This window comes from Micropterus salmoides, unplaced genomic scaffold (genome assembly GCF_014851395.1).
Source record: "Micropterus salmoides isolate LMB-PRFRI ecotype aquatic unplaced genomic scaffold, ASM1485139v1 Ms_hic_scaffold_20, whole genome shotgun sequence".
In the NCBI taxonomy this organism is placed as follows: domain Eukaryota; kingdom Metazoa; phylum Chordata; class Actinopteri; order Centrarchiformes; family Centrarchidae; genus Micropterus; species Micropterus salmoides.
The window spans coordinates 8,136,244-8,151,433 of NW_024041151.1; the positions used below are offsets into that span (position 1 = coordinate 8,136,244).

At 40.7% G+C, this 15,190-nt stretch overlaps 1 protein-coding gene across 1 annotated transcript in view; it reads right to left on the bottom strand.

Annotated features, from left to right (window-relative positions):
* The window catches only part of LOC119914541 (netrin receptor UNC5D-like), a 182,759-nt gene that overhangs the window by 8,301 nt on the left and 159,268 nt on the right, over positions 1 to 15,190 (bottom strand). Inside the window, exons 10-14 of the mRNA XM_038733895.1 lie at positions 14,711 to 14,860; positions 12,388 to 12,606; positions 11,572 to 11,656; positions 5,154 to 5,325; positions 2,368 to 2,598 (exon numbers count right to left, since the gene is read on the bottom strand). Coding sequence (XP_038589823.1) covers positions 2,368 to 2,598; positions 5,154 to 5,325; positions 11,572 to 11,656; positions 12,388 to 12,606; positions 14,711 to 14,860 — 857 coding nt within the window. The remainder of the gene's footprint in view (positions 1 to 2,367; positions 2,599 to 5,153; positions 5,326 to 11,571; positions 11,657 to 12,387; positions 12,607 to 14,710; positions 14,861 to 15,190) is intronic.

Sequence of the window (15,190 nt, forward strand, 5' to 3'; positions counted from 1 at the left end):
AGGTAGATATTTTATATGGTTTATAGACTCAGTGGAATAAGCCAGGATTCATGTACAACACACAGCTTTTCATTTACAGCTAAATGTTTCTTTTGATTGATAATTCACACAAATCTACAATCCTTAAACAGGAAACACACACACAGACAAACCCTCATTGATGAGCAGGAGAGACGTTGTTGGACATTTTTCAAATACAAAATACCACACATTTCCTAGTTTCAGCTCTTAATTTAAGGATAATTTGACTTTTGTGTACGTAAACTGACCAAAATACCTTTTCTGAGAACCTTTGTCCTAAAACCAGTTTCTGAAATGTGACCATGTCATTACATCCTCCTCATGCAAAACATAAGTACACAAACATAAATTACACACCACAAATACACACTAGAATTTTTAAGCAATTGTTATGATTTGTGTGCGCTGCTTGTGCACCAATAAGCCTCGACTTTTAACTGTTGGTGCTCTTTGCAAATTTGGAGAAATGCTGTGACCATGATTTAAAAAAAGTACTATAAATAACAATCATCATTGCATACAGAGCGATTGACCCCTAAAAGCTGAAAAACTCAACGCCGGCCCCCAAGGACCACTGCTGCTCAATGTATGAGTTACAAACCGGCACTGCTAGAGCCTCAAAAATCAGATAAAGAGAGCAGCCATGACTGTTAGTCAAACATTGGTTGTGCACAAAGACAAGACATAAACAGAGATGAAATCAAAACAAAAGTCTATTGTCAATATTATACTTTACTGACTTTTTTCCAGATCTATGGAGAACAATAACGTATATGTGAATGTGTTGGTATGTGCCTGCTTGTTTGTGTTTACATTTTGTGTGTCTTGGGAATGCAGGGAGGGGTGGAGATGTGAGTCTGGTGTGCATGGTGCTTATCCGCTCATTCACACAGTGCGCAGAGAGGGGAAATGGAAAGCATACAGGCTGACTTGAACCCGATCAGTTCCTGCTTCAAGCTCACAGGGGAAATTAATTGTCGTATGAAGCACAAACAAAAGCCAACAAAACAGAACAAATGAACAAATAACCATGTCTGACTGATGGAGAGGTGGAGCGAATTGGCACCTACATCCAATTGCTCTCTGTTCACATACAATTCTACCTCTCGAGTGGAGCCAAAAGTGAAGCAGGGCTACTTTTCGGAACAACTATCACAACACCACTTCAGAAAAGCTGTGTGTGTTTAATGAAGATAGGAAACAAACTAGTCTTGCAAAAAGTATTTTTTGGCTCCAGAACACTTGAGCAAAAAGAGGTGTGTTTGAGTTTTTGAGTCCAACACTGCAAGGACAAGGGCAGATTTTTCACAAAGCACCACTCAAGAGCACACTGATGAACTGGTGCTGCATCTAAGAATGTGTCTCATCTTAACGCGTTCAAATACTCGTCATGTGGAATGCAACGCTGAAACACATTTAATTAACAGAGAGCAAATTTAATTACGCAAAGAAAGGGCAGAGAAGCAACCTTGGAGCATCTGTTGTCTTTGTAATTAAAAGTCCCTCTTTGTCTCCTAGTCATCAAGCATCTCCCAGTGGCAATGTTACTGAACACGCAGATCTTCAGTGGAGCACAGAAAAACTCAGACAGCAATTCTTTCAGGCAAAACCACCAGACGCATCGACCAAACTCTTGCAATTTAAATTTCTTATCTCATATATGTATGTTAAATCATAAAGTAGAATTCTGCTGGAGGATCTATGGAAGGCGATGTTGGGCTGTCGGTCAGTAGGTCAGTCTGTCCACCACTTTGTTCCAGAATGAAGTATCTCAAGAACTATTGAAAAGATTGCCAAGAAATTTTGTATTACAACTGGTGATCCTTGGACTTCTCCTCTAGAGTCACAAGGACATTGACATTTGTGGTTTTGAGGGAAATGTCAGGACAATATATAGGATGGATTTCCACTGGGTAAATACATTCATGGTCAGGAAAACATTGATGATCCCTTAATTTCCATCTAGCACCATCATCAGGGTATTTCAATTAGACTTTGTCCAATAATTTGGCTTTTGACCAAATGCTCACAAAACTAATGACATTCACATCAGCATTAGCTCTGCATTGTATTTAGTGCTAATTGGCAAATGTTAGGCATGCTAATACCGTAATCTATGATGGTGACGACAGTAACCATTATCTGCAAACAAGTAAAGCCTGACAGAGCCAGGGCAAACAAATACAGAACACAAATTCTGACCTTTTCTCTTGTTTCATGACTTATCATGTATACTGGTCAAAGCAAAAGGAAATAACTGTTTTGACCAAACAAGCAAATAGCATTAAACGGAATCATCCCGGCTTCGTCATTGTTTCTCTCTGTATCGTCCCTCTTCCCTCATACCTGAAATGTGTGGGGCGTGTCGTCCACACAGTAGACCCTGAGGGTAAAGCCCAGAGAGTTGCTCGTATCCGGACTACCAAACACAGCCAGTCTCAGCCGCTTGGCTGCCTCCTGGTTCTGCGGCTCCCCCACCAGGGCGTAGCGGCCCGGATGCTCCAACAGCACATGGCACCTCTGGGCCTCCAGCAGACAGTAGCAGGACGTGCTCTCCTCGTCCACAGACATCACTTCCTTTGGAGGGAAGATACATCAGGAGAGACCTGACTTAGTTCCGGTGCATTAAGCACACAGTCCATTAATAGTTCATTTTAGGGTTTATTATGAGAACAGCTCAATATTAGAAAGCTGTCTTGGTGATGATTTTCGATGTTTGGTTTTGAGGATTTAGCACCAAGCTGTACACAGTGGAGCTGAGCATGCTGATTCATGATCATTAACATTTAAATTTCTGCCAAGAATGTGTTTCAACAGGCAGAATTTATTATTATCTCTTAGCTTATTACCTGTTGAGGCCTTTAATGTTATTAAAGATATCATTAAGAGAAATCACAGACAGTAAACCAGAAACATTCCCTCATACACAGACCCAGGATCAGGAACTGTGCAAACCTGAACGAGAGCCACATGAATAATCACACATCTCACTTAACAGATGGGATACAGTAACACTGACAAAACGGACTAGTGGGGTGCAGTTGTATCTGACGGTCGATTGCTCCTCATCTTGTACTCCCGAAACCACCTTTGAAACATAACCGTGACCCACAGGTCCCCTCTGCATATGGCCTGGCTGAGGCATATAAAACCACGCAGGGGCCCACAGATTCCTAAACCTGCCCCATTAGCGCTGCAGCAGACATGAAGGATCTCCACGACATAGCTCATCCCCGCCAGGCAGTCGGGGAGAAATGATGGAGTCAAACTCCAGCAGTACAAAAGTGCAAGCTTTAATGGGAATGGCACTGAGAGGCAGACGGAGCGAGAGAGAAGGGAAGAGAAAAACACAGAGGGGGAGAAAGACTTCCATCTCCCATTATATCACTAATTCCAGAGATTAGGTTTTGAGTGAGCATCCTTCCTTAGATATAGGGCTCATTATTTCACAGTGACAGAGACGGGTCATGGCGTTACATTTTCTTGGAGAACATCTCCATTTCTAACTCTGAACCTGTCTGCGTATTTCTGTCTGTCTCTTCCTTCTCTGCTGCTTCTCTCTCCTATTCTCTCCTTTCTGATGGCATTATAGCTCCCATCAGTGATGGGTCTTTTGATAGCTGCCTTTTGGGCAACACGGCTTCTGGCAAATTATATCTGTGTAAATGTCACAGAGAGTGAAAGAACCAGGCTGGGAGAGAGCCACAGGTCCTTCAAGGTCACGCAAACTCGATGGCTCCGGGATCACTCTGCCTCGATGAGGTCCCCAAAGCATTTTGATGAGGTTAGTTAAACATTAAAAGAGCATCTTAGATATGTCTACACTGCCGAAAAGACATGAAAAGATGGATAGAGGGTGTCTGAATTGAAGTCTGATGCCTGGACAAGTCTGTGAAAGTGCGAAGTAACTCTACAGGGCAGAGTTGAAGGACTTTTCAGAGGTGTTATTTTACTGAAAGAGCAAGGTGAGAAAAACATCTCACTGCAGCAATCACAGAGGTAGCACTTTTCTGTATTTATAGCAGTAACGTCTTAAATCTTTTAAAAACCACACTTGCCAGTTTTGATCTGTTTTTTTTTTTTTTTACATCACACAGAGGGCAGTTTTTCCCCCCAATTGAAATCTGTCTGCAAATTTCATTTTCAATATAGCTAAATAGCTAGTTCAGAAACACATTAGAAACACAACTAGAACTAGATTCTGTTAAAACTTTTAATGACTAGATCTTGTGGATCCATGACCATTTCTATGTTTTAGCCGTTATTCTTTTTCTGTCTTTGTCTGTATGTGTTTATCTCTTGGGTGGGACACACTCACTCAGTTATTTGATTCAGATGAAAATAATAATGTTAAAGTAGCTGAATCCATTTGGTGGCTAGCATTTTCTGCAATTCACATCAATCCAATTTCAGTGTGTACATATTCAGTGATAGTGATTCCAGTATAATAATTACTTTCAAGAATAATTGAGATGATACATATTCCCTCATGCCTTTATCTACAGTAATGAAATTATCATTCATCAACACTGTACAAAACGTACATATGCAAGTGTTCTAGTAACAACACAGTTGTACCTTGCAAAATGACGTATATGGTATAATGGAATCATAACAGCCATTTTAACATTTCAGATATAGTTTTGCCTTGTTATAAATAACAAAAACAAACAGACATACAGAAGCATGTGCAGTATGTACAAACATATTAGTATTTGTATAAGCAGCTGCAACCCAGAATTCACAAATTCGTGAAAGAGTATTAGTTTAAAATACCATTATCATTAAACTGAAAAAGAAATGAACGTTTCAATGACTAATAACCATCATTTGCATTTGGTCTGACATTTCCTTTGGATACATAACTGCATGAGGTAGAGCTTGAAAAGCAGAACTTTATGCAGAATGACGAATCTGAGCTGGCAACCCTGAAATCGGCTCCGTGCTTGCATGACTACACTGCAAGATGAAAATTTTCATCAAAGTAAGTTGTAGCAGTTTTATCACTTCATATTGATATTCTGGCTGCTGGTGAAAGTTGTGTGTTAGCATTTGTTAACATTCTGCATTGATGTTACAGGAAAGAATTTGGACCTGATAATTACAGCTGACGTTTAATAGAAATTGCTCACCTCCCACTTGTTGTCCGGCATTTGTCTCTTTAGTCGAATGGTCCAATTATCAGCAGCGACTTCTGCACAATGGGCAATGGTCATGGCTATGGGACAGGACAGGTCAAGGCCTGGTGGGCCGTACGTGACTGCGGGGCTCAAAAAGGTCTCTGGCCCGTCCTCGGACACAGTACTGCATACACAGAGGTACAGTAAAGGTACATATTAAAACTCAAATGCAAATCTCATGATATCACATACATTATATCATATAAAATTATGTCATTTTTTGTATGAAAATGGAGACATAAACATCACTACCAATAAATCACAGCTTAAAGTAGCAGTACATAGGATTTAGGGGCATCTAGTGGTAAAATTGCAGGTTGCAACCAACTGAATACCGCTCACCTCACAAGCGTGTAGGAGAAATTAGATATAAAAGGCTTAATCTAAAGCAACAAAAATTTTTTTTTTGAGGTGTCTATACAATAATGAAAACATACTTAAGAATATGACTGCCAAACTCCGGGAATACGGCCCCCTAAATCTTACACACTGGACCTTTAAATAATCATTCAGATATTGTAGCAGAGTGTGATCCTTGCCTATGAGCGAAGCAAATTCAAATCCTTGGACACTCATAATGAATCAATCTCTGACTAGCTGACACACAGACACACAGATAGAAGAAGATTAAAGCACCAAGACTAATGGACGGTGGGGCTAGGGAGGACAGGCGTTAGCACACAGCGTGTAAGCTTTGTGGGTCGATGGAGCTTATGAAGCCTGCTCTGGGCAGCATGGTGACAGATTAGCTGGGCCAAGCTGCTCTTGGTCAGGGGCCCAATCTTGGCTGGAAGCCATGAAGACTGAGAGCAATCAATGGGACCACCATCGGTCATGCAGTTGGCCCGGCTGGACACCTCACATATCTAGGACACAATATTGGTGCTGTTGTCACTGGAGCAGCGTGGATATTTCTCTGCATCATTAATACAACTGCAGCGGAGACAAACCCTGACATGCAGGCACAGATGCATCACTAATGTCAGTGTGGACCCGCACTTGTATGCACACAAATTGAGGAAACACTAACAGAGTGAGAATGATGTTGACATTGAAAGTATAATTTTTATAGGATACACCTCATATTGATATGTGAGCTAAACTAAGCTAAATTAATTCTAAACAGGCTTTTCTAATGTAGTTTGTTGATGATGAAGTAGTCACAAAATAAAGCATCAACAAAGTGAGTATGTATATTAATGGTAGTTAACTAGTTTTTTGTGCCATTGATGTACACCCAAAAAGGACGGTGATGAGACAGGTCTGAAAAAGTATTAAATCCTTCAAAAAAACAAGCTCAACCAGGAAGACAATCTTTATGCTTTAATCATTCACAACTCTCGCTCTCTCTCTCATCTCCCAGCTATGGTTTCACCATCCCTTTTAATACCGTATCTTTACAATAGGGTCTAATCGCCAAAAACTGTTCACATTCCTCATATTAATTGTACATGTCAATAAATTATTATCCATCCATCCATCGTCAACCGCTTATCCTGTGTACAGGGTCGCGGGGATAAATTATTATTGTTCACTCAAATTAAGTTTCTTCTGTTTTAACTTATTTTCTCTTTGAGGAATTTAACTACAGTGGCATTTAAAAGTTGCATTTGGCTGACCTCAATCAATGCTGGTACAACTGTGTTTCCAAAAAAGTTGGCACGCTGTATAAATATAAATAAAAGCCACAAGGCCAGACCACATTCTGCAAATATTACAACAGCATGTCTATGCAGTAAAAGAGCCCGGGTGCTAAACTGGCCTGCTTGCAGTCCCAACTTGTCACTGATTGAAAATGTTTGGCACATTATGAAACGCACAACTAAGGAGACCCCGAACTGTTGAGCAGCTGAAATCCTGCATCAAGCAAGAAGAATGGAACAAATGGGAAAACATTCCACTTTAAAGATTACGGCAGTTGGTCTCCTTAGTTCCCAGATGCTTACAAAGTGTTGTTAGAAGAGGAGGTGATGCACGCCAACTTTTTTGTAAACAGGGTTGTATTACATTATTTCTTGTTAGTAAATAAAGTACACGGACAGTAAATTATTAGGGCTTCATGTAACAATAATTTTCATTAATCGTCTTCCCAATAAAGTGTTGTGATTAACTGGGAGAGCCCTAGAGCCAAAGGGGACATTTACAGATGTCTTATTTTAGTCCAACCAGCAGAGCCAAACATTTACATTTATTCATTTAGCTGACGCTTTTCTCCAAAGCGACTTTCAATTTCTATACATGTCAGAGGTCGCATGCCTCTGGAGTAACTAGGGGTTGAGTGTCTTGCTCAGGGACACATTGGTGGATGTGTCACAGTGGGGAATTGAACCAGTGTCTCTCACACCAAAGGCATGTGTCTTATCCACCCCCCGCAAAACCCAAAGATATTCATTTTATAATGACATAAAACAGAGAAAATCAAAAAATCGTTACATTTGAGAAGCTGGAATCAATCAACATGTTTGGCATTTTTACTTGAAAAATGACCAATGATTAGATGTTTATTGACTGACCAATAGATTGACTAATTGCTTCAGATCATACAATTACTGTAGTATACCTTGTCTACTAGTAGTATGTTGCATGGAATTGAGACACAGCTACTGGTAGTCATCGTGGGGTTAATTCCTATTTTAACTTGAAATCTTAAAGTTAAAAACTGAACTTTTCTAATAGTTTCTATCCCTGCAACAATTACCTGTAAGACGCATGACAATTATTTTATGACAATTATTTAAGACGGCAGAGGGAAGGTGAAGGGTGAGCATGTATGTGCATGCTGAGAGTGCAGCGTTCCCACGTGGCACAATGTGTGTTTGGCTCCTGTTATTGTAACACTTTTTGTGTGGAAGTTTATTCTTCATTATGCTGTTACCAACTGAACGCTGAAAAATTAAAAGAGGTTATGATCTGCTGTCTAAAACTGAAATCATACATCCAGACAGCACTGTGGCCCTGCAGCTGCACTTTTGTGCTAATCAGCCCCAGGCTCAGAGGAAACCAAGGTAACCTGCTGCTCAGACTATGATAATTAGCCAGATTGCCTGTGAGCAAAGATTAAATATGGTTATTTAGCATCTCTGATTGTGGTTATGAGAACAAAAGAATATCACTCCAGGATGATGGTTAAAATGTAGATAGCAGATTTGAGTTATTAGTTAAATCTACGTAGTCTGACTACACACAACACACCTCTTTTACTTTTTCAGACAATAGCAACCAGCATGACATTGCTTGCTTTTTTTATTTTGGTGAGACCACAATTATAAATAACATTTTGACAATGCCTCATTAGCGTTTGACAGTTTGTCTACACATAAATATGGAGTCCGAGTTTAACTAATTTACAGACATAAAACTCAGATTCTGTAACTGTGCAATATTTTTAGTCAAATTATGAGTACACCCAAATAAAACAGACAAACAAAAAACAAAGCTATAGTGGTATGTAGCCGGTCAGATTGTCAGGGGAGGTGTGGTGCTCACCTCAATGAAAAATAACCTCTTTCCTGAAACAGTGTCCCTGTTACTCTGAATATAATCCCCAGAACATGATGTAAACAGCTTTTGAGCTATTTACAATCAAATATGTCAAACTCGGCATCCTCAGAGTATCAGTAGCTACTGTTAGCTACTAGCTAATATAAAGAAAATCATTATTACTGATGGCATTTTAAAGCTTCAGTTAAGTGTAGGCATGCATTATATGATTTTGTCAAACTAAATATATGTCTTTTAACTACAGCGGCTTAAAGCTGCATCGTCCTAATGTCTATATGAACGATGGGTTTAATGACAAAGTGTAATGTAAAAGGAACATTTTAATTGTTTGGATTTTACAGTAGGCAACTTTACTGTTTTGGTTCACTCTCACAAATTTCATCAGCACTGTTTTCAGCTGCAGCAGACAGCTCTTTTCATTATGCACTTCCAGCAAAAGTTGCTGGGGAACATAGTGGAGCATTTAAAAGCTAAAGATATTTCCCTGAGAAATTGGCGGAGATGAACAGAGAGTTAAAAGAAGAGTGAAAATTAGACAACAATTGTAAGGCGGCCAGCCATGCACTCCAAAATAACGTTGTAGTAAATAGGCAGCCTTGTTGCTTATACGATAGCAACAACAACTATATATGGCACCACAACTTCTCCGCAAATTTGACCTATCATTGCTGTTCCCACAAACTGTTGTCATGCATCAGCCTGTCATTTCCTTGTTTAAAACTCACAGCAGACATGTGTGATACCAGCGTCTCACATTTGCAGACAAAAAAAAGGACCATGAAGAACAGAATCGATCTTCTTCACCAAAGCATGGGTAATCTGTTTTGCAAAACGTGCAGTATTGTGGTCAAACATAAAGTGTGATTGATACACAGAGTGGCAGAAAGGCTTGTAGGGTGTCAGACAAGACAAATCACTGTGATACAGGCTGTTGCATAGCGGTCAATTCAAACGCTGAAAGAATCCAGGTAAGCTGGTTTAAATGTGCATGGTTAGGGTTAGAGCTAGGTCCGCGAAATCCTTGAGGGACTGTTTGATGATTCAACTATAATTCTAAAGTAAAAAAAAACATCCCACAATTTCATCGCAGAAAACACCCCAAAACATTACAACTTTCAATGCATTTTTTTTTTTTTGAAAAGCTGCCGCAAAATCAGGCATTTTAGATTGCAACAAACACTGAAAGGCCTGCAAAATCCTGGTGGGAGCGTCTAAGGGTAACTTTAATAAGAATATCTGGATTCAAGAGGCTCAGCAAAGTATTAGTACAAAATGAAGTTGGTAAACTCAGTTGATACCAACAGGACAGTACAAATAATATGACATCAACAACAACCACAAACCAATTTTTTACAAGGAAGAGTAATCTGAGGCAGGTATGACTGACACTACAGAGCAATAGGTGAGACCCCGCAAATAGTTTGCTCAAAAATGAGCATGATATGATGTGCTCAACTCATTCACTCAAACGTGTGTGAGTCATAACATATCAGGTGTATTTTGTCACACACTCCTTGGACTACCCACCGTCCCCTGCTGAGTTAGAGAAGATCACACACAAAACAACCTCATAAAGCCCAGGGGATGTACGAAAGCTCTTGCGAACACCTGAAACCGAGCCAGAGCGGATCGATTCCTATTCTTTGCAGGGGAAAGCATCGTCTTTATGTAGATGGCTGAGGTTTGAATGGGAAGAAAGGATCCAATTTCTCCTCTGGACTCTGCGGCTGTCAGAAGATAGGCTTTGACTGACAGCTCAGTGGTGCACAGCTCCTGCAGCTTCTTAAACGACAGCCAGAGAAGTAAACAGCATCAGGCTTATCAGAGCAAAACAGGAGCCTGGAGGGCAGCATATTGGCTGAACTGGGAAGACTTTAGGCAAGAGAGTGTAAAACCAGCCCACTAACCGAGCAATGTACCGTAACCTATAAGTGACCTTTGATCTGTATCTTCACCCAGATGACCCTAGGCACTTAACGTGTGGGTGGAGGCGAGGGGAGATGACAGCTGAATTTCAGATGCCACTAAATGTCACTTTTGATTCTCCCTTGGGTGTAGAAATCAAATTTCATTGAGAAGCACAGGCGGTTAGCCGTGTTGTTAAGGTGATATCTCGCTAGCAGGGTTTCACACAGACCTGCTGACACATTGATAGTGTCTGCTATAAATCAAGAACATGTCCAAAACCTGACTTCTGGTTGTCAGATAGCTTTTGAGGCTCTGTTGTAAAGAAGTCAAAGGTATTAGACTCCTTTTCAAACGGCTCTTATCTATCTTGCCATTTTCTCCCTAAGCAATAGCTCTGTGAAGATCTCGACGGCAAAATTACAGAAATAGACTCCTGCTGACTGGCAACTGTCATCTACACTTTGTTACATATCACGTTTCCCTGAACCAAAAACCAAATCAATATCACTAATCATCGTGACTTCACAATTTTCACCACTCTAACCAGATACAATGGGATGAGATATTGTCACAGTTATGTCTACAAACACAAAACAGGCTACCAGAGCCACGGAGTGTATCTTTCTATGCTGAGACAGTTGCTTAAGGCAGTAATGCAATCTGTCTACAGCTGCCAATGTATTGGTGACACATCATGTCCTCCCCTGTAGTGTCTGCAAGATGAGCAAGGACGCCTTGCTGGGTGGAAGTATGTCTGCTTCTGTATGTGAGTATGTGTACAGCACGTGTGACTGTGTTCTCTCTGCATGAGAGGATCTGTTTGTATCTGTACATGTTTGTGGAGCATGTAAGGCAAAGAGAGGAGGAGACGACGTGGAAGGAAGAGGGATGAGACGGGCTGCAAGATTAAAAGAGAGCAGCCTACGAAGCAGACTGCTCTGCCTCAGTGAGGGTCCCTCACCTGCTGTCCTCCTGGTTGATGATCATGTACATTTCCCAGGTAGTGTCTTCTGCGATCCCCCCATGAGGCACCAACAGACTGATACCTGCAGAGAAGGAGGCATGAAAAAACTGATCAACACACAGCAAGAGATGCACACACACCTGCCTGGCTGTCAGGTCTCTTTACTAAAGGTGACAGCCAGAGAGGTGATGGCCCCAGAAATATGGTGAGGGAAGCAAATCCCAACGGCCTTGTGAATCAATGCTGCCAGCAGTCTCTTTCTTACACAGACACACACATACACAATATTCTACTGTATGATAAACACTGCCAATCTACAGTGCAGTAGATAAAGCCCCACAAGGGACAGGATGATGAATGTAGGCCACGAGAAAGAGCTGCCTGAATGATGTGGTAGACTGTGCATCGCAGGTTTAAATTACATTTTCTTGTACAGTATGTTCTTTAAAATGTTAATACTAAAATGCATCCTTTGTAAATTAATTTATGTAGTAAAACAAAACAAAAAAATCATGCATTTAATATGGTTTGAAATACCTTACATAGTTGAGAAATGCTGATTGTTGTTATTGTCAGGGTGTATTGGTTGGTTAAAAAGGCCATTGCTGTCTAACCTCATCAGTTTAGTAAATAATATATTCATGTTCATGTCCAGCACTGACAAGGTCAAACAACTTTGAAATGCAATACAAGACGGCGTATATAAGCTTTGCTGTTGTTTCAAAGTGTGGTAATCTACAGATTTCAGCTTCTCTCTGATTTCTGAAGGAATTTCAGTGTACACACAGGAGCATATCAAATGAAATTTCTCACCTGTGTTAGGTACCACCAGTCTCCCTCCAGCATGACCAAACACTGCAGTCGCTTTGTGGAGAGGCCTGCTGGGAGTCAAAGAGACTTGTGGGGTGAAGAGGTTTTTGCCTCTTCTGCCCAGCGTCGTCCCCACTGCAACCCCTCTATAGTCTGGAGCCAGGCCCCTTGGAAACGTCTGAGGGTGGGACATGACATGGTACTCTGCCCTCTCTGCCACCCCTACAGATACAATGAAAACTGTCAAAGTCAAAGTCAAATTTATTTATAAAGCACATTTAAAACAACTTCTGCTGACCAAAGTGCTGTACACATGGAATCAATTAATCAGAATAAAATAACAATAAAATAATAAAATACGATAGAAATATAGAACATTAAAATAGTGGAACCCAATGTAACCTGCTTATTCTGTGTTGAAAGCTAAAGAGAACAGGTGTGTTTTTAGCCTGCTTTTAAATTGATCTACAGATTGTGCAGATCTAACATGAAGGGGTAGGCTTTTCCACAGCCGTGGTCCTGCCACTGAAAAGGCTCTGTCCCCTCGGGTGGTAAGCCTGCTTTTAGGGACACTCAAAAGGAGCTGGTTTGCTGACCTTAGTGCTCTGGCAGGAGCATAAGTGTTCAGCATGTCAGAAAGATAAGGTGGCGCAGTATCAGTCAAACATTTAAAAACTATTAATAAAATCTTAAAATCCACTCTAAAAGATACAGGGAGCCAGTGTAATGAGGCCAGCACGGGGGTGATGTGCTCCCTTTTTCTTTTCCCTGTCAGAAGCTGGGCTGCTGCATTTTGTACCCCCCTGGAGGCGGCGAAGAGAGCGCCGTTCGAGTCCGCAGTACAGCGAATTACAGTAGTCCAGCTGTGATGTCATAAAGGCTTGGACTGCTCTCTCCAGGTCTTTCTTAGGGATAGGGCTTGATTTTACTCAGTAGTCTTAAATGATAAAAGCTGCTTTTCACCACTGCACTGACCTGCTTGTCAAACTTAAAACCACAGTCAAGAAGCACTCCTAGATTTTTTGTGCTTGGGCGAGAAAATGAAGCTAATGGGCCAATGGCACTGTCCCAGCCCTTCAGACAGTCTGTTTGCCCAAAGACCACAATTTCAGTTTTGCTTTTATTCAGGCTTAAAAAGTTTGAGTCCATGCAGGACACAACCTCCTTAAGACAATCCTGTAGAGTTTTGATTGCAGAAAAGTCATTTGTGCTCAAAAACAGGAATAAGTAACAGCAACAAAATAGTGGATTAAAAAGCCTCCCCCATACACTGATTGCCCAGTCATTGCTTAGCACCCGACACTTGGCTCGTCAAGCCTGTCAAGCATAGGATTTCTACATTACCCGAAGCAGCATGCATGGGGAAGCAAAAAAAGCAACTACATTTAAAAGGTTGGAGAGTGGTGTCTTTTATTAAGCCTTTCAAAACCCTAAAACACCAGGGCAGTGTGAGTGTGATGAACACTGTGTTTAACAACGTTGGCCTGTCTGGATATCAACCAGCTAATGGAGCTAACTTTAGCTAAATTAGCTGTTTAGCTATAGCTAATAGAAGCGTCCATCTGCCAGAAAAAATTATGGATGCTGGATAGATATGACAAACCTGCTTCTGTCTACCTCTTAGGTTCAGGCAGTATAAGAATATACCAGTGAATTTCGAAATTCCTATGTTATGACTTTCACTGACAGACACTCCTCTTTCTATTAAACTGATATGGAGATGTTGTATTGAGGTTATGTTTTGTAGTGTATGCCTTCAACTTGGTAGGCGACACAGCTGAAACTGCCTGACATCATCTTACAACGCAATAAGATGAACCAGTTTAGTCCCGATGCTAACAGTGAGCCAGACCAAGCTTGTCTTGTAGGCTAGACAATGTCATACTACAATGACTTCTATCACCAGCAGCTCAGCTTTTACGTATTTTTTTTTTTTACACACTGTTATATAACGTGGTGAACTGCCAGGAAGGTAAGAAGATACGAAAACCTGGATACCGCCCAAGCCTTCTACCTCTACCTCAAAACTTACTACAAGTAGTAATTCTGCGACTGTAAACTGCATATATATTTCGCGAGAACGGAACGCTTGACAAGTGTAGCAACAACTAACTAAGGGGGACGTGACTGGTGTATAGCTAATTTTGGATGACTTCAATGTGATTTTTTATGACAGCTTTCTTAAATTATGCCTTATGAGAAAAAACAAGATAGATTATCCTTCTGACTTCAACAGCAGAACTGTATGCTACTCTGTCATTCTTGCCTTTCCAAATATAGTCGACTATCACCAATGTGGCCTTTCAAAACAGTTGTATTTTCTGACCTTTGACCTTGAGATCAGGCAATGGGTCAAGGAGTGAGCGCTCGGCCATCAGCTCCTTGTCAATGGAGTCCTGAAAACACATGGGGCTGGTGTAGGTACGCGACACTGTCAGATCGGGTTGCATGGATGAATTAATAAGCAGTGGGTTTGCTGAAAAACACACAAAGAAATAGCTAATTGCTGTCAACAGTTAGACATCTTTAAGCAACAATTACATTTCTGGAGAGTAAAACTAGACTGCCACCACCATCAACAATAAAAACCTTGATGGTATGTCTTGACAATTAGTTTATATCCACCTGTGACTATATACCATGGGAACAGGAATGGCATACACCTTCCAATGTCTCAATAAAAAGTGACATACAGCAAATAACAATGTCTGGTGTGTAGCTATATGCTTTAATTTGATGATATTTACGGCTCAAAAAACATGTCTGTGACAAAAGCTTGAAATATTGTCATTGAATTATATTATAG